Raw genomic sequence first — 17,411 nt, 5'->3', positions numbered from 1 at the left:
TGTGGATTTCAAAGCTGTTGTGAAACGAAAATAATGGTCGCATTCTGTACTCGAACGCCTGCATGGGATTACCGTTGTAGATTCAATATAGCAACTTGTAATGTAACGGCTTTGCAATTCATGGTTGAGATGTTAATGGGTGTAATTTACAGTATCTTGTAGAACAAAAAGTGAAACTGCCTTAGACATACGTTAACCACAGACCTTATTTTTGGTAGAAAACGAAATCCCCATGGGAAAGCATTGGAAATCTGGCGAGAGAACCCATGGCGGAAGAAAGGTCCAGGTTGGCTTACAAAAAGACGTCATTACTGTAACACTCACTGAACTGATGAGGCCATGTTTCAGACTTATGGTTCCATTATAATGTACCATCTGTTTAACAGTAGAATTAATTATCCAGTGCCCTCATTTTGTAAATGGCTCTCAGCCTGTTCTGCTAATATCTTGGACAAGGTATCAAATTCCAGTTGTCTAGTGGAATGCAAATTGGTCAAAGTCCCTGATGTACTTTCAGTTTATATGCAGGTGTCTTTGCAGAAATGCTACCCAGCAAAATTGGGCAGCAGCTGGGTCACCCCACTCAGTCTCTGCTCGGATGGATGGTGAAAAGATTCCTTCTCTGGCACAACGAGGTGCTGGAGAAGAATGCTGTGAGGCTGTGTGGGATCCAGCCGGATGACACGGTCCTGGAGGTGGGGTTCGGACCAGGCCTGGGGCTGGAGTTCGCTGCCTCCCTCTTGTCTGGCACCAGGGGAAAGCTGTTTGGGGTGGACTATTCAGAATTCATGTGCAAGTTAGCCAGCAAGAGGGTCCAGGGCCACATTGCCAGTGGAAAAGTGACCCTGTATCATGACAGGGTAGAGTCCATGCCTTTCCCCGACAGCACCGTGGACAAGGTCTTCCACTGCAACTGCTACTACTTCTGGCCTGACCTGAGGGCTGGGACTGCAGAGATCCACAGGGTGATGAAACCGGGTAGGCCTGACTTCCCACGCAGGCCCTGAGAAAGGGTCTGGGCACTGATTCTGACAAACGGACTGAAATAACAAGCTGTGTAATGGGCCAGTAAGGGGCTTCCATTTGGACTGAACAGGAAAAGGATCCAATGTCACAGTACAGTGACGGGGAACTGTGCTGTAGAAGGTGCTGTCATTTTTAAAAGATGTTCTTCTGATCCACTCTCTGTGGCACTCTTTCAGTGAGTGGGGTGTCAACCCTTGCGTCCCGAAACTGTCTACCAATTATTTCTCCTACATCCAGATCTGATAGGCTTGACAAGCCTTTTAATAATACCCTACATCCGTATCTGATTTGCTAGACAAGCCTTTTAATAATACCCTACATCCATATCTGATTTGCTAGACAAGCCTTTTAATAATACCCTACATCCGTATCTGATTTGCTAGACAAGCCTTTTAATAATACCCTACATCCATATCTGATTTGCTAGGCAAGCCTTTTAATAATACCCTACATCCATATCTGATTTGCTAGACAAGCCTTTTGAGCCCCTTTTCAACACACTCAACACTGGCATTTATGTGCTGATTGGTATATCAAAGGCATTAATGTCGTTTTGTTTTGTTTTTGGCAGGAGGACAGATGGTGACGACCCTTATAACTCATAGTGTGGAGATTGCAGCGTCCTTGAAGATCCTTTCAGGAGAGAACTGGCGCCCTGAGGTCTACATGGATGCCCTCCGAGCAACCGGGTTCACAGATGTCCGAATGGAGGACAAGAAGGATAAACACATAATTTACCAAGCAATATTTGCCACTGCCTCCAAGTGAATGATGCCAGGCCTTTCAGAGTACAAATAATGTTCGGGACAGGCTTAGCATTCATCTGTTTCACCACTTTCTGAAAGCTTACTCCCTTAGAAACTGTGTGAGCCACCGTATATGCCATTTCTGTTGCTAGGTAGTGATTCTTAATGGCAGTTAATGGCCATTTAATATCCAAAACAGTTATCTGATGCTAGTGAGCTATAATTAAGCTACAGAAGTACTCTTCGTAATGCCATTTCTCAATTCCTGTCTACCTCTGTTATACACAAGACTATATATTTCATAATAATACTGTTTACATTAATGCAAATACTGTTCACCTAATTACTAAAGTTGCTATATAATATGCTACCAGTCTGTAATATTGATACTATTTTGAGTGTTAACTAGTTCTACAGTATATTCTATACAACATTTGTAATGTTTATTATTGGCATTAATGTACAGTAACCCATTATTGTAAAGAATTATTGTAATAATTCCTATTGATCCTTTCAGATCACACTCACAAACATACAACAGCAATAAATAAAGCCTTTAAACTGAATATCTTCTCCTGTGATTCTCTGACCAGAGCCTCACATCTCCATATCATCACCTACTCAACCAGTGTCATTCGCAGAGGGTGCCTATTGTTGGAAAACATGGGAGCCACAGTTTACCCCTCTGATTACCTCCCCCCCTTCCCTGTGATGTGTATTAATTTAAGATAACCATTTGGCCCTTTGTTTCCTTAGGAACAGGGTATAAGTATTCACTGTCTCTATCATTTGTTGGTTCTTTGTTTATCTGTACTTGGGTAACAGACCCACTAGTTCCTTTGCTATATTAAACTACCTATTTCGAAACGAAGACGTGCCTAAATTTTCTACTTTCTACTTAAAAGTACGGCAGAATAAATTGAACTCTTAAAAATTTGACATCTAACCCCTAATCCCTAATCCCACACGTTTTGGTTATAGCCTGCTAACGTCTTGGAATTATAACGTGTGCTCTTCTGTTCTTTTCTTGCTTTAGTATTCGTTTTATAAAATGCTAAGCATTCGTGCTGGGACAGCATATTACGTAGGCTACCAAAACATTCAAACGGATTAATTCGGTTGCTGAATATTTTCTTCCGGATTTTTTTTGTTAGCCCGTTGTAATTGACTCAAAACGTTTGATACGATTATGTGAGGTATGCGGTAGTTCTGCGTAATTAACATTGGTGATACAGTACAAGCAAACTGGAAATCACCTTCTGCACTTTTTGTCAGGGTGAAATAACAGGTTAATTCTAGTAATCGTCCCTTTAGCTTTTTCAGACTGCTGTAATTTTACTCAATTTTACTGCCATTTTTCAATTCCACGAAAAGACCAGGAAGACTATGGACTAATTTATGGTGCATGGTTCGCATCTGGAGGGCACACTTCGCTGCTCGGCTAGCAGTAACTTCGAAGGAAAGCAAACGGTGGCTGTACCACTACTAATTTAAATTTTCACGCAAGTCCGAGTTTTCGTTCTATTCTTGTCATTTTGCGATTAGCCTATATGGAATTGACGACGAGAAAGTAATCAAACAGCAAATTGTTTACAACGTGTGCATGTTTTCTGCTGTTGTTGCCAGTTATACATATAAATGTGAATGCATTCTGTCGCTTCGGATGTCAAGACATGAAAGCGAATGTTCGCATAAAAACATAATGAATGTGTTTGAGAGGATATATGAAAATCTATAAATACAAAAGTAACCATATATAGTCATTGTTGGTAACCCGTTGTATATAAGTGGAATAAACCCCTCCGGGCTGTCCCGGTTATTAGAAAATAATGTAGGCTACTTCGGTGGTAGTATGGGGTTACAGAAGAAATCATATGACAGATGGACCGACGACAACATCGCTTTTTCATACGTCAAGTGGGCTAATTTGCCTAATCTTCGCGGGACTTTAGACCGCGGTGGAAACGCAGACAACCATGGGCTGAAGGAACCTTTTAGTTCCTGGTAAAGTAGTTCCTGGGACTGAAAGTTCTGGGTAATTTTGGTGGAAACGCGGCTTAAGAGACAGATAAAAGCATAAGGTCACGGTCCATCATATGAAGTATCTTATAACTCACAAATTTTGAATGGTTCCCCTGTGTCTACAGGGGAGGGGGAGTATGCTCCCTTGAAGAAAGTAGTAGGGGCTAGGGGTCTCTTGGTGGTGTGGAGGGTGTTCCTGTCCATACACAGGCAAAAGCAACAGTTGATATGTTTTATTTTTAGGAACCCAGCAAGGCAGTGTAACTTAATGAGTGAGTGGTTTTCATGAGTCCGAGTCCTAGGAGAGCTCAGCTGTGAGTCATCCAAAACTATCACAGGCATACGCACTACCCAGTAAGTTAACAGCAAAGGAGATATAGGAACATTAAAAAGTGGCTGTTTTAAACGAGTGCACTTCTATATATATCATTTTGCATATGCATCCAATGTATTTATTGGCTGATGTACCTTAAATGTCCAATGGGGAGACATGTTATTTGTGGGCTTGGAGCATTGATGATGTAATCAGGCAGGAAAAATAAGGAGAAAACACAAAATTCCCTAAGTTTGGAGCTGTATTGTTTGGATGTGTGAAAGTGATTGTGAATTCTGTCTGTTAAAATTGGGTCAGAATTGCTGTTTTTAAGGGTTGAGAGTTTGTGGTCAGTGCGGTTATTTCTGTAGGGAACCCTGAAATGTGCCAAACTCTGGTGCTGTATGCGGCAAGGCGTGACTTGGCGGGCATACCTGCCATCCCAATACAGGTCAGTGACCGGGAGAGCCGTTCAACCATTTGACGTCACTACCCAGAGTGCATTGCGACGGTAAGCGACCTAAGAATCTAAAGATTTTTGAAAATTTTTAAATAACTAAAATCTTTCATGTGGGTTTTATGACATTTATATAATTGAAGGCATTCACACCATATTAAGGCCTACAACTCTTAACAGGCGGGGTTCCCTTTAAACTACTGCTTTTGTATCTGTAAAATCTTTGCCGGAGACGTATTTGTATTTCAGAAATACAAATAAATTACAGCCACACTTTAGACAGTTCCGCTTTCGGCATTTTCACTGAGTTTAACGTGATCTAAACTAACGACAGAGCGAGTGTATGACGTTTGTACAGATGCAGACGCCTCCGAAATTAAGCCCTAACATCTGCGTTGCGATTCGGTCTGGTAGGTAACGTTATATAGAAACGTGCAAGATAAGGACTTCACGCCAGGTATGTCGACCTTCTTTAACTGAAAACCCGGCAACGCCGCATTTATAAATCAATGTTAGCTAGCCCTATAGATACTCTACTGACATACAAACAATTAGTGGGTCTGTCGTGTGCAATAGCCAATTGAAAACGCTTCCGTTTAAAAATATGACATCCACTTTAATTTATTTGACATTCATGGTAAAGGGAAAATCATTGAATCCATGCCTATATGTTTCTTTCAGAATAGGCTGTGTGTTTGCATGCATTTATGTGTATGCATGTCGGTCAACCTCCATTTATATATGAATTACTATTAGCACTTACTAATAACAAACGCAGTCCAAAAGAAATCTGACGAAAAACTAGTTTTCAACGTACCACAATGGCAATTTACTCACCCATACAAAACACTGTCTATGAGATATTCATTCAAACTAGCAAAATCTAGGCTTGTCATTAAAAGTATTGATATCAAAATTACACCAAGTTACTGTACAAGAAACAATATTGGCTATCTTACCTCACAATTAAACAAGATGTATTACAAAGCAATGCTGCCCAATGTTTCCTAAATTGTTTCAAGTAACTTGGCCCTGTGTTTTTTAATCTTACGATCTGACAATGCCCTCGTTCAAATTTAGCGTCACATCAAAGTGTCAAATTACAAAAATTTCCTCATGTAAGACATTTGAATGAATGTATAAAACTGCTGGTGAATGCCTACAGAGAGCATATTCTCCCACAAAGGATGTCTATACTTGACTGTCAAGTTCATTTTACAAAATGTACAAGTTCTTGCAACTTGCAAAATAAATACTGATTGTAAAATAAATACTGTAGCCTTCATAGATACACACATACATGGAATACTTCATTATATTCACATTTACAAACAGACATTTATACCAAGAAACATGCAATCATTCACGCAACAGAAAGGTTGGGTGGATAAATGCAGATACAGATTTGACATATTGAGGCCTATTAAATCAATCTTGACTCTTACAAACCTATCCATGTTAGCCTGTTCATGTACTGTATGCTTCTACACGTAGGGCCAAGTTACTTGAAACAATTTAGGAAACATTGGGCAGCATTGCTTTGGAATACAGCTTGTTTAATTTGTGTAAGTTAAGATTGTTTGATATTGTAAGATATTGTTTCTTGTAAATTGGTGTAATTTTGATATCAATACTTTTAATGGAATGTACAGGTGTTGCCAGTTTGAATTAATTACTAATAAACAGTGCTTTGTATGTGCGAGTAACTTGGAATTTTAGTACGCTGAAAACATGTTTTTCATTGGATATTATATACTCTAATATTCTGACTGTTTCCTTCTTGGTACTCCGACATCACGTGGTGTTCCATTGCACTTTTCCTAGTAGGAAGTTGGAAATGCCGACTTTCCAAGTTGCCTGGAACGCAGCAATAGAGCAGTTCCAGCCACTCCCACACGAGCGGTGATGTAGGTTGAAACAGACAATGGAAAAAAAGGAACATACAAAAAAACTTTAAACATTTATTTTCAAAGCCAAAAATGGAAAAAAAAACATATATAAAACAATGTTTTTTTTCATTTTATATATGAAAACATATGTTTTCATATATAAAACAAAAAAACAATAATGAACAATTTATCATGATTCTTCCATTAGGAACCAATTCCTGAATTACACAATAGTACGCTATGACTGATAGCCAGAAGGAAAATCAATGTGGTCTGTCGATCTATAGGATCTGTGAACAGAGTCTAAAAATATCTGTGAATACATCTGGCGTGAGATTTCTTAAAAGTGACTGAGATTAAGGCTGAAAGATTTGTGAGAATTGGCAATCCTGCCATCAACTTATTATTGTTTCACAAATTACGCTATGGCCTGTTTCTTTGGGTAGGCTATGTAGTTTAAACTGTAGCCTACAGGCTATAGAATGACGGTGTATCTGATAATTCAGTGATGAGGCCATGTTTCAGACTTATGATTCCATTATAATGCACCCTCTGTTTCAAACGGTAGAATTAATTATCCAGTGCCCTCATTTTGTAAATGGCTCTCAGCCTGTTTTGCTAATATCTTGGACAAGATATCAAATCCAGTTGTCTAGTGGAATGAAAATTGGTCCCTGATGTACTTTCAGTTTATATGCAGGTGTCTTTGCAGAAATGCTACCCAGCAAAATTGGGCAGCAGCTGGGTCACCCCACTCAGTCTCTGCTCGGATGGATGGTGAAAAGATTCCTTCTCTGGCACAACGAGGTGCTGGAGAAGAATGCTGTGAGGCTGTGTGGGATCCAGCCGGATGACACGGTCCTGGAGGTGGGGTTCGGACCAGGCCTGGGGCTGGAGTTCGCTGCCTCCCTCCTGTCAGGCACCAGGGGGAAGCTGTTTGGGGTGGACTATTCGGAGTTCATGTATAAGTTAGCCAGCAAGAGGGTCCAGGGCCACATTTCCAGTGGAAAAGTGACCCTGTATCAAGCCAGGGTAGAGGCCATGCCTTTGCCCGACAACACCGTGGACAAGGTCTTCCACTGCAACTGCTACTACTTCTGGCCTGACCTGAGGGCTGGGACTGCAGAGATCCACAGGGTGATGAAACCGGGTAGGCCTAACTTCCCACGCAGGCCCTGAGAAAGGGTCTGGGCACTGATTCTGACAAACGGACTGAAAAAACAAGCTGTGTAATGGGCCAGTAAGGGGCTTCCATTTGGACTGAACAGGAAAAGGATCCAACGTCACAGTACAGTGACGGGGAACTGTGCTGTAGAAGGTGCTGTCATTTTGAAAAGATGTTCTTCTGATCCACTCTCTGTGGCACTCTTTCAGTGAGTGGGGTGTCAACCCTTGTGTCCTGATAAACTGTCCGCCAATTATTTTTACATGCAGATCTGATGGGCTTGACAAGCCTTTTGAGCCCCTTTTGGGTTGCTTTTCACCATACTCAACACTGTTGCATTTATACATGATGATTGGTATGTCAAAGGCATTTATGTGGTTTTTGTTTTGTTTTTGGCAGGAGGACAGATGGTGGCGACCCTTAAAGTTCATAGTTTGGCAAAATTGGCATCCAAGAAGATCCTTACAGGAGAGAACTGGCACCCTGAGGCCTACATAGATGCCCTCCAAGCAACCGGGTTCACAGATATCCGAATGGAGGACAAGAAGGATAAACACATAACTTACCAAGCAATATTTGCCACTGCCTCCAAGTGAATGATGCCAGGCTTTACCAAGTACAAATAAACGATGTTCAGGAAAGGGTTGGCATTAATCTGTTTCGCCGATCTGGTGACCTGTTGACTGCTGCACCTCGATAAAACTGTAGCTGGGACAGGCCTCCAAATCAATTCAGGCTATCAATGATGTCTTTCAGTGTTGTAACCATAATAACTAATGAAAGCACACTTTGAAGTCATGTGGCAAGTTTGTGATCTGGGGATCTAATTATTTAGTTTGCAATTTGGAAATAGACAGTAAATGGCAAAAATCTCAATTTCTGATTTTATTGTGCTCACTGGATATTGAAATGTAGCCTAACTGCTTGTAAGCTATTAGTGTAATTTCAAAATGTTTCTTTATGATACTATTTGTACTTTTAAAACGAATTGACACCTTAGGTTAGGCACTGTAAAGTGCATGTCTTTAGCTGGTACAGTGTACTTCTTCCACAACTTGCATTGTAGATTTAAGTAGATACAGACTAGAAGGCAAACACCAGTATTTTTTGAGGCGCATGCTATTAGTTTTTAGTTAGAAGTTACAGTACATTGTAAACACTGCTTATTTTGCTTTTATTTCGGTCTGCAGATCCAGTCACAACTGTAATTTTGGTTTGTTGTTGGTTAAATATGCTTGTCCAGAAAATCAGAGGCTTGTCACTGAAAGCCAACAATGATTAAAGTTAAAAATGGTTCCACTTGTCTCTACTACCTGATTGGTAACTGTCTCATATGGAATCAGTGCTTGCCATTCACTAGCATACCTCTTGCTTTGCTAAGACAAAATTAGGCAAGCAAGACCACATACAGTGCCGTAGGCTACCCTTTGACCAGGCCAGCTGCATCAAAACTTTAGGCCTTGGGAGTGAACAGCTAGTTAACTGAGAAGGAAATAAAGTGCGGGCACAATATAAAAACAGATTTTTATGTTTCATCAATTTCATTGCTCATATGCATAGCCTCAAGACATAATGTCACTACAGAAGCTTCTTTGAAGTTACATCAAGTGTAGTTTTTCTCTTCAAGCCACAAACTCACAATTGCCACATAGGGGCCTACCAGCTAATGTAAAAATCTGAAATGTCCTTCATAACACACAAAAAGCCAACTGGAAACAAACAGTCAATTTGAAAAATAATATTTTTTATGTAATAATGTCAAAAACAGAAAGTTAAACTGTCCCTTTAAGTAGATCTTAAACACGGGCACGACTTGGGATTTACCGGCGCAGTTTCTGTACCACTGCAATGCACTGCCCTGATTACAAACTTACGACTGTACATATCGCCATGATCTTATAAAACGTAGCTTTACAAAACAAAGTAATACATTTATTTAGATCAGCCTGAAACAGCATAACAGACCACGGAGCCAAAACAACACAGTCGCCTTGCTTTGTGATCTTGAGCCATTTGTCCAGTTATTTTACCGTACTACAACACCCGAGATGCACAACGGCCGTGGCGGTCTTAACGTCATAAACCTGGTAAAGAGGGAGAATCAAACGCAACGTTTTCAGAATCTGACAACGGGTAACTGCGTCTGCATATCAGTAATCTAAGGTATGACAATACTTGGCTAATACAATCCACACGCTTCAGTATTAAAACCAATCACGTCATTTTAAAAGTAGTTAGTATTAGTTTCTAAGTCAGCTAAAGTTACTTTTAGCTTGCTAGCATGGCTTATAAATCAATTGTAGCTAGCTAACTAGCTAACAACTTTAGACTAGTCTAGTTGGCTAGTTTAGCTGAATTTGTCTAACTAAAGTTAGCTAGTGTAGCTAAACTAGTGTGTAACTAGCTAGCTAGCTAGCTGAAAAGACCGCGGTCCTCTTATTTGATTTAAACTCTGCTGTCGAGCTCATTATCTATTCTTTTTTTTAATCTATCTCGTTAATAGTAGCTTCAAAGTGAACGATAATGCTAGCTAGTAACAAGATTGGAATGCGATTATCGTAACGCTCATACGTGCACAATAATAACCTGTACGTGTATGCACGGGTGGTTTTTAGGTTAACTTTAGGACAAGAAATGCAGAGATCTACCCGGCTAAAGCGTGAACTTCAGCTGTTGAGCACCGAGCCCCCACCAGGAATCTCCTGTTGGCAAACTGAAGGCCAGATTGATGACCTGCGAGCTCGTAAGCGAACTGAACTTGCTGCTATTCTTCACAGTTTTTTCAAATAATATGTGCGAACAGATAAAACACTTTTTTTTTTTTACCCAATATGATGTACCGTCATTGTTTTGCAGAAATTGTTGGCGGTGCGAACACGCCTTATGAAGGTGGTTTGTTTTCTCTGGAGATAAAAGTTCCTGAACGGTAGGACAACATATTGCACAATATTTTGTTTCAAAAACGGAGAAAACACGCAGGATCACTTGAATATCCGTACATTCCATTATAAACATAATGAACAACTCAATACACTTTGCCTATGGTGCGTATGCATTTGCTATCGGTAGGGCGTCATTCTGTAGCTGTCTTTGCCTACATATTTGTATGCAAATTGTAGCCTTTAATCTTCCACTTTGTTTCAGACAATTTATTTTGTACGTGCATTATCTATTTGAGCATTAGGGTGACGAAAAGCATATGATAAAAGGTTACACTTTACCACAGGTACCCATTTGAGCCGCCAAAAATGCGTTTCCTGACTCCTATTTACCACCCTAACATTGACAATGCCGGACGCATTTGCCTTGATGCTCTGAAGCTACCACCCAAGGTATTTATACTTCACCAAAAGTAGGCCTGCCCTGAATACTGTGAGATGCTTTGAAAGATTCTGTTTCCATAGTGTTTCTGTAAAATCATTTACGGTGAAATGCATGCGATTGAGATATCCATAGATTTTTTTTCTGCATAGATCAAATTCCAGGCCAGTGTCTGAAGGACTAGACTACAAAGCATCACATACTGTACATTGAGTATAACCCCGCCATTTCCCCATGTGCACAATGGTTGGCATTCTTATACATTCACCACATTATTCCAGGAGTTATGCATGGGTTTACAGAGTAATTTATTTACTGAGAATAGCTTATCCATGTGGGACGGTATGTGCTTGTTCAAGCTGGCCAAGGGATAGTGTTAACATAACTTGCGGATGTGCTTTTGCCCTTTCACGTTCAAAGCTGCACAAGGAATGCCAACACGCATCTGGGACATGTGCAAGCTCTGTTTACATACCGTACACGTGTTTACTGGCTTCTTGTAGTCCTGTCTGAGGTCACATACTGCCGATCCACAAGGGGGCAGAATAGGCTTATCTGGGTGTAGTGAGTAACCTTGGAGCAGAAACGGTTACTTCTTCATTTGTAGTTGTTTGTTGAACAGCATTTACATTTAGCGCCTCTAACAGAAATGCGTGGAACTGTTCCACGTGTTTGTATCACCTTGCAAGAAGGCGAGAAATGGCCCTTGCGTTGCTCGTTGTCATCGTTGCGTTGTCGTCGTACCGTGTGCCCCTTGCTTAGAGTAGGTAACAGGCCTTATGTTCTCTTCATCCCTCCCAGGGGGCTTGGAAGCCTTCTCTCAACATCGCCACCGTGTTGTCCTCCATCCAGCTGCTCATGGTGGAGCCCAACCCTGATGACCCCCTCATGGCTGACATTGTAAGTACAGGCTCTCTACCATTGGTTTACTTCGTCTGCTTAGCCTCTCAGCTATTGGTTTACTTCGTCTGCTTAGCCTCTCAGCCATTGGTTTACTAATGCTAATTGTTGCTAATATCATTGCATTGGCTGGTTGTGACTAGGGACCTATTTATAGTGCAGTTTAGCTTTAGCCTATATGTACACCTAAAGGCAGAAAAGTAAAACAACATTCGGCCTCATTCACAAAACTTTTCTTAAATTATTCTCACTTTTGTTCTTAATGTTCTTACGAAAATACGAAATGAGATTCATGATACAGACCTTTGTGTTTCTGCGCATATCCTAGGTGTATGAAATTATGGATGCTGGCTGTTTGTAAATTGTATGAGCAATCCTGTTCATGTGATTTACATAAGTTAACGGCAGTGAACAAACACCGATAAGAAAAAAATGATAAATGCCAAAATGTTCTTGGAAACTTTCTTACACGTAGTTTACGATCAAATGTGAATGAGGCCCAATGACATTTTGTGGTTTACATGCAAATTATTTTTTTGTATTCATTTTGTCTTGTGATGCAAGTACTCCATACCTCTTATTTGCGAAGGGACGTCCTCTAGAGATTCTCTTGCTACAGCAGCTAAACGGGGTTGGGCTCAGGCTGTCTGCATCTGAATTTTGAGCAGCTTTTAAAGCTGAATGCTTATTCCCCCAGTCTTCAGAATACAAGTACAACAAGCAGGTTTACTTGGAGAAAGCCAAGAGGTGGACTGAGAAGCATGCCTTTCAGCAGAACAAGGTATGCCACCTTCTCTTTCCACTTTGGATTTCTTTTGGAAAAATGTTAATGAATTTGTATAAAATTTGTGAAATTGTATTTAAAAAAAATAGATTTTCATTAGAAATGGATAAAACTCCCACACATTGTTCTCTGTAGTTTTACTTGTTTATTCTCATATTCTATGCAGGAGGTTCTTTTACTTATTTATATCCAGTCCGATTACCTGTTGGTGAATTTTCCAGGTGTGCAAACATCCCCACCTCTCTTGTATAATTATTGTATGTTTGTAGATATATTTTTGTAAAGCCCTATAAGCAGCATTTTTGATTAAATGTGCTATTTAAACAAAGGTATTTGCCTTTGAAATCAATGTCTGATCAAAGATGAAAACTTGACTGGTCTCTGTTTCCCAACTGGGGACTTGAAATTTAGATGTGTATAAAATGGCATCTTGCACCACAAGAGGGCATTGCTCAACCTTAGTTTGGACACGCTTGGTTTAAGGCTTTGCAAACTGAGATCCGAGACCCTCTGTGTATGGTTTTTTTTTTTCCACAGTCTCTTAATCATTTAACTTTTTTTTTTCTTTTTTTTTGGGGGGGGGGGGGGGAACAAAACTTCCAAACAGATTTGAGGAGAAAGAAGGCTTGCCAATTGTCTTTTCTCTAGATGATCCCACCTGCCCTGTCAGTTAATCCAGCAGTGCCTGTCAGTTGCCTGTCAGTTGCCATTCTTTGTCAGGATTTCTTGGAAGCCTCTGCTCTTAATTATTTTTTTCATTGATCTGACATTTTTATATGAAGTTATGAGCTACAGTCGCAGCCAGCACATGTATCCTGGGTGAAAATTTTTATTGTGCTCTGAAATGGGAGTTAACCAGGTGTACAGCTGTTAGGGAAATTAAGCCTCAATTAATTTGTTGGATCAAGACTAGATGCACTGTGTTCCTGGAATTATGTTGTACGCACCTCAGTTAATCATTCCAGCATAACCACCACTGTAAACCACATTCAGGACAAGGCTGTCGGATAAATGTGTTGTTTTTCTCATTGCCGCAGGACAGAACACGAATGCAGTAGTACTTTTTCGATTGATTGACATTTTCTTGGATATTCGGTCATCTTTGCACTCATTATTTTATAAAGACACTTGAGCCTAATGGAGAGTTCAAAAATTAAAAAATAGAAAATTAACCAACTAACCAGCTGACTCGTCCAGAGCCGGACTTGACTCTCGTGGCCTGCCTGAACCAACGCAATGATCGAATTTAGGTTCTGTGAGGTTTTTAAATATTCAAATGTAAAATAATTGTTCAGCATTGGTGGTGATTTGAGAATGAAGTGTGCTCTCCTGTCTTGAAAGGGCTTGGAGGAGACTGAGGGAAAAGTGCAAGGCAAACTGGATAAAACGTGCCGCAAGAGAGAAGCCCTCCACTCTGAGGGACTTCGGGATGACTCGAAGAAAGCCTGCATGTAACTCAAGGAACTTTTGCTGTTTATATTGTATATTATGTCATTGTCCATCCTGATCGTCTCTTATGTCTTCTGAAAATTATAGTGGCGTGTTTTGTGTTTGTGACGTGTGACTTGGTATTTCATGTTTACTGTTTTATTTGCTTGCTTTACAACATGTTCAATATTAAAATCTAAATCTTCATTTTCCGCCATATTTGTATTTCACATTACATACACTGTATGCATGTTTCAAAATTTCTCCTTTGGATAAATTTCCAACCTGATCACTGATCATTCTAGTGAGTGGGTGGGTCCCATTCTCTGGCATCACTGTTCTAGTGAGTGGGTGGACCCCGTGCTCTGGTATTACTCTTCTAGTGAGGGTGGGCCCCTTGCTCTGATCACTGTTCTAGTGAGTAGGTGGGCCCCATGCTCTGGCATCACTGTTCTAGTGAGTGGGTGGGCCCCATGCTCTGATCACTGTTCTAGTGAGTGGGTGGGCCCCATGCTCTGGTTAGAAATATTAATTGGATAGTCTATATTTTGTGTTTGTTGTATCCAAACATAGATTATCCTTTGTGTAAAAACTCAGTTGTAGCTTTTAAAGATTCAGGAGTGTTCAGGTTTATTATCATATGCAGTGTTTCAGCTATCACAAAAAGACCAATTAGTTCCCATGCAGGTGCATAAAGTATTTTAATAATATGAAACTAATAATTTTATTTGTCATACTTTTATAAATTGTTTACAGAGGTTCGAAAATATGTACATCCAAAATAATAAATCTGTTTTGTACAACTAAGAGCTTTAACCTTTCCATATAAAAAATTAATATATTTGTGAATAAAAAAAAAAAAACTTAAAACATATTGGGGTAGAAGGGGGAGATAGCATGCTACTTAAGAGGTAGTTACACTGTATATACAATGTCTAGCCTACTATACAACAAAACTGAAAAATATAAATCAATGTATAAATTCTGAAGCATACCGTTTTTGGTGTTATGGAATGAAATATTTTTCACATGGATAACGGTGTCCCCTTTCAGTATCTGAACATGAGCACGCATAGTTACGATCTGATTTCATCAAAGAAATATGAATTCATTTTGCTTGTTTCTCTAATACAAAAATGTGGGTACTACTTTCTGGGTTAGCGCTGAACAGTTGAAAGTAGAATGCTAAAATTATGGGATTTTTCCTGCTCCTTTTCGATGCTGTGGAGTTCATCGCAGAAACGTGCATTTGGTCATGGCGTGACCGTTTTTAGTTTAAAAACTAAAACTGATGATGCGAAAGAATGACGATCCTTTTGTAATCCTTGATCTCACGCTGCATTTAAATAATTTTTCACCCTGTGTCTCTTCTTGCCAGTGCTAATGCACGCCAAGCGCATTGCGACAAGTTAAGACACGCAATTCTAGATCAAAAGATCAAAGAATATCTTTAAGGACCTGGAGGGTACCAGTTATTTTGCCTTTGATAAACGTAGGCATGGACTATATTGCAGGATTATTCTGAAGAGCAGTTTTCCCCAACACTTCTGTGTAAGAAAAAGCATTCAGTAAAATGGATAAAACCCATTAAAGCGCATTTTGGACGAGTGGAGGATTTAAATTTGAGATAGAATATGTGTATGAGTGCCTGAAGCAATTGACCCCAGTTGTGAGCTAAAATAAATTTTCCTTAGGTTTGTGTCGAAAGGAGCAGCTCTTCAGCAGGTATTTTATGTAGCAGAGAAATCTTTACACGTGTCCTTCAACCTTTGAAAAATTAATCTCCCAGTTTTGTTTGTCATAAAAGTAAGCCTATAAATGTATCTTCTTTACAAAAGTATATAATGAACAAGTCTGTATATTTAAAAAATCTAATTTATATACATGATACATGGAAATCCAAGCTTGACATCCTATAGTATGAGAGAGTTTCTTGGATTCCGCACTTTTTTCTACAATGCCTTTGATTTGATACCACCCTTTAGCTGCCAGGATGATCCCAGGGCTATTAAAGTTCTCCTCCGCAGTCTTGAGATTTGATCCGCTGTCTCCGCAGTCGTGAGGTTGAAGCCCGGTGTGCAGTATTCCCCATTGCCCTGTGCCGTTTTCTGCGTTCAGTTCAGAGGCAAGCAAGTCATTCGTTTATAAATGAGACGAGGAGGAGGAAGAGTGGAAGCTTCCGGAAGGAAAGGGGCTGCTGCCTGTGTTCAGGTCGTCGCTTTTCAAAGGTCCTCCGCCCCTGAGAGGGGCCCCGGAGCTGTGAGTGAACGCGCCTTCTCTCCTGGGGGGCGTCTGTTGTTGGCAGGGGATGAGGGGGACGGAGGGGGGGCCGGCGCTCTCGAAGAGCATGTCCATGTCGGTGAAGGACACCAGGGCCTGCGTGGAGTCGTACGAGCTCTTCTCGGTCTCCTCGGAGATGAAGGAGTCGAGCGTCTCCTCCCGGGCTGACTGGGACCTCCTCCAGAGCAGGCGGACGTCCTCCTTGAAGTGGGGGTTGAAGAGGAGGTAGAGCAGAGGGTTGAGGCTGGCTGGGAGCGGCATGAGGACCAGCAGGACCGACTTGATGACCTCCTCGCCCACGGGGAAGAGGCTGAGCAGGGAGGAGAAGGTAAGGAAGGCCACGGGGCAGTAGAGCAGGCAGTTGGTGAAAATGAGCCAGGCCACGTGCTTGATCATGGCACAGTCCCAGATACTGTCAAACTCCCCCTTAATCAGGTCCCAGTAGAGCTTGATGTAGGTGCCAGTGATCACCAGGAAGCAGAGGGTGTTCATCATGATCAGGGCCACCATGAAGCCCATAGTTGACGGTTGCCCCTCCGGCAGGGGCGAGGGCAGGCAGAGGGGCGAGGAGCCGTACTCGCCCACCCGAAAAAGGGGTAGGGCGCCGACCACCAGGGAGAGGGCGAGGCAGCAGAGGGCGGCCGCCCGGACGCTGCTGAAGGAAGGGGACTTCCCGTAGGCCCGCACGCAGGACACCGAGACGCTGCACTGCACGGCCGCCAGGGTGAGGAAGAGGATGGACGCCTCCGAGGCGAAGACGGACAGGAACCCGGTCGCCTGGCAGCCCGGGCCGGTCTCCCAGCGGGCGCCGTGTCGGGAGAACTCCCCGAACGTCAGGGCGTCGACCAGAGCCAGCGTGCCCGTGCACAGGCCCGTCAGGAGGTTGGCCCCGCCGATGGAGCCGATGACCAGCTTCACGGGCGACAGGTAGCTGGGCGAGGCGAAGACGGTGACGATCAGCAAGCTGTTGCCCACGAGAGAAACCAAAGCAATGGCCCACACGCCGAGCCGCACCACCCAGCTGTCAAACATGTAGTCGCAGGGTTTGAAGGGGCCTGTGGAGCAAAAACAGATCATCAG

At 41.6% G+C, this 17,411-nt stretch overlaps 4 protein-coding genes across 7 annotated transcripts in view; 3 read left to right on the top strand and 1 right to left on the bottom strand.

Annotated features, from left to right (window-relative positions):
* The first annotated feature begins 425 nt into the window (after nt 1–425).
* LOC118207492 (uncharacterized methyltransferase YdaC-like) lies at nt 426–2,203 on the top strand. The gene is made up of 2 exons (XM_035381132.1): nt 426–978; nt 1,598–2,203. The coding sequence occupies exons 1-2, from the start codon at nt 543–545 to the stop codon at nt 1,792–1,794; spliced, it is 633 nt and encodes a 210-aa protein (XP_035237023.1). The 5' UTR covers nt 426–542; the 3' UTR covers nt 1,795–2,203.
* Nucleotides 2,204–4,547: 2,344 nt separating this feature from the next.
* Nucleotides 4,548–8,913, top strand: zgc:194242 (uncharacterized protein LOC100005854 homolog). Of its 4 annotated transcripts, none has more exons than XM_035381131.1 (3): nt 4,548–4,618; nt 7,166–7,603; nt 8,018–8,913. In XM_035381131.1, exons 2-3 carry the CDS (start codon nt 7,168–7,170, stop codon nt 8,212–8,214), a joined length of 633 nt encoding a protein of 210 aa, XP_035237022.1. In that variant the 5' UTR covers nt 4,548–4,618; nt 7,166–7,167; the 3' UTR covers nt 8,215–8,913. The 4 variants fall into 4 exon arrangements, with proteins under 4 accessions (XP_035237022.1, XP_035237021.1, XP_035237020.1 ...); XM_035381130.1 differs by having other exon boundaries at nt 7,154–7,603; XM_035381129.1 differs by having other exon boundaries at nt 4,551–4,618; nt 7,143–7,603.
* A 736-nt stretch (nt 8,914–9,649) lies between these two features.
* Nucleotides 9,650–14,263, top strand: ube2t (ubiquitin-conjugating enzyme E2T (putative)). The gene is made up of 7 exons (XM_035383554.1): nt 9,650–9,781; nt 10,234–10,361; nt 10,475–10,544; nt 10,845–10,950; nt 11,741–11,839; nt 12,537–12,620; nt 13,965–14,263. The coding sequence occupies exons 2-7, from the start codon at nt 10,253–10,255 to the stop codon at nt 14,076–14,078; spliced, it is 582 nt and encodes a 193-aa protein (XP_035239445.1). The 5' UTR covers nt 9,650–9,781; nt 10,234–10,252; the 3' UTR covers nt 14,079–14,263.
* A 594-nt stretch (nt 14,264–14,857) lies between these two features.
* The window catches only part of LOC118208669 (leucine-rich repeat-containing G-protein coupled receptor 6), a 94,652-nt gene continuing 92,098 nt past the window's right edge, over nt 14,858–17,411 (bottom strand). The window contains exon 18 of the mRNA XM_035383553.1: nt 14,858–17,386. Within this exon, the coding sequence (XP_035239444.1) occupies nt 16,194–17,386 (1,193 nt within the window). The 3' untranslated portion in view covers nt 14,858–16,193. The remainder of the gene's footprint in view (nt 17,387–17,411) is intronic.

This window comes from Anguilla anguilla, chromosome 11 (genome assembly GCF_013347855.1).
Source record: "Anguilla anguilla isolate fAngAng1 chromosome 11, fAngAng1.pri, whole genome shotgun sequence".
NCBI lineage: Eukaryota > Metazoa > Chordata > Actinopteri > Anguilliformes > Anguillidae > Anguilla > Anguilla anguilla.
This window is presented reverse-complemented; position numbering and strand designations above follow the sequence as displayed.

Bases quoted from the DNA above. Each gene is read 5' to 3' on its own strand.
- LOC118207492 (XM_035381132.1), top strand. From the start codon at position 543: ATGCTACCCAGCAAAATTGGGCAGCAGCTGGGTCACCCCACTCAGTCT. The intron at 979-1,597 runs GTAGGCCTGACT...TGTTTTTGGCAG, and splicing joins CCACAGGGTGATGAAACCGG to GAGGACAGATGGTGACGACC.
- zgc:194242 (XM_035381127.1), top strand. From the start codon at position 4,908: ATGACGTTTGTACAGATGCAGACGCCTCCGAAATTAAGCCCTAACATC. The intron at 4,975-7,165 runs GTAGGTAACGTT...GTGTCTTTGCAG, and splicing joins CTGCGTTGCGATTCGGTCTG to AAATGCTACCCAGCAAAATT. The intron at 7,604-8,017 runs GTAGGCCTAACT...TGTTTTTGGCAG, and splicing joins CCACAGGGTGATGAAACCGG to GAGGACAGATGGTGGCGACC.
- ube2t (XM_035383554.1), top strand. From the start codon at position 10,253: ATGCAGAGATCTACCCGGCTAAAGCGTGAACTTCAGCTGTTGAGCACC. The intron at 10,951-11,740 runs GTATTTATACTT...CATCCCTCCCAG, and splicing joins CTCTGAAGCTACCACCCAAG to GGGGCTTGGAAGCCTTCTCT. The intron at 12,621-13,964 runs GTATGCCACCTT...CTGTCTTGAAAG, and splicing joins ATGCCTTTCAGCAGAACAAG to GGCTTGGAGGAGACTGAGGG.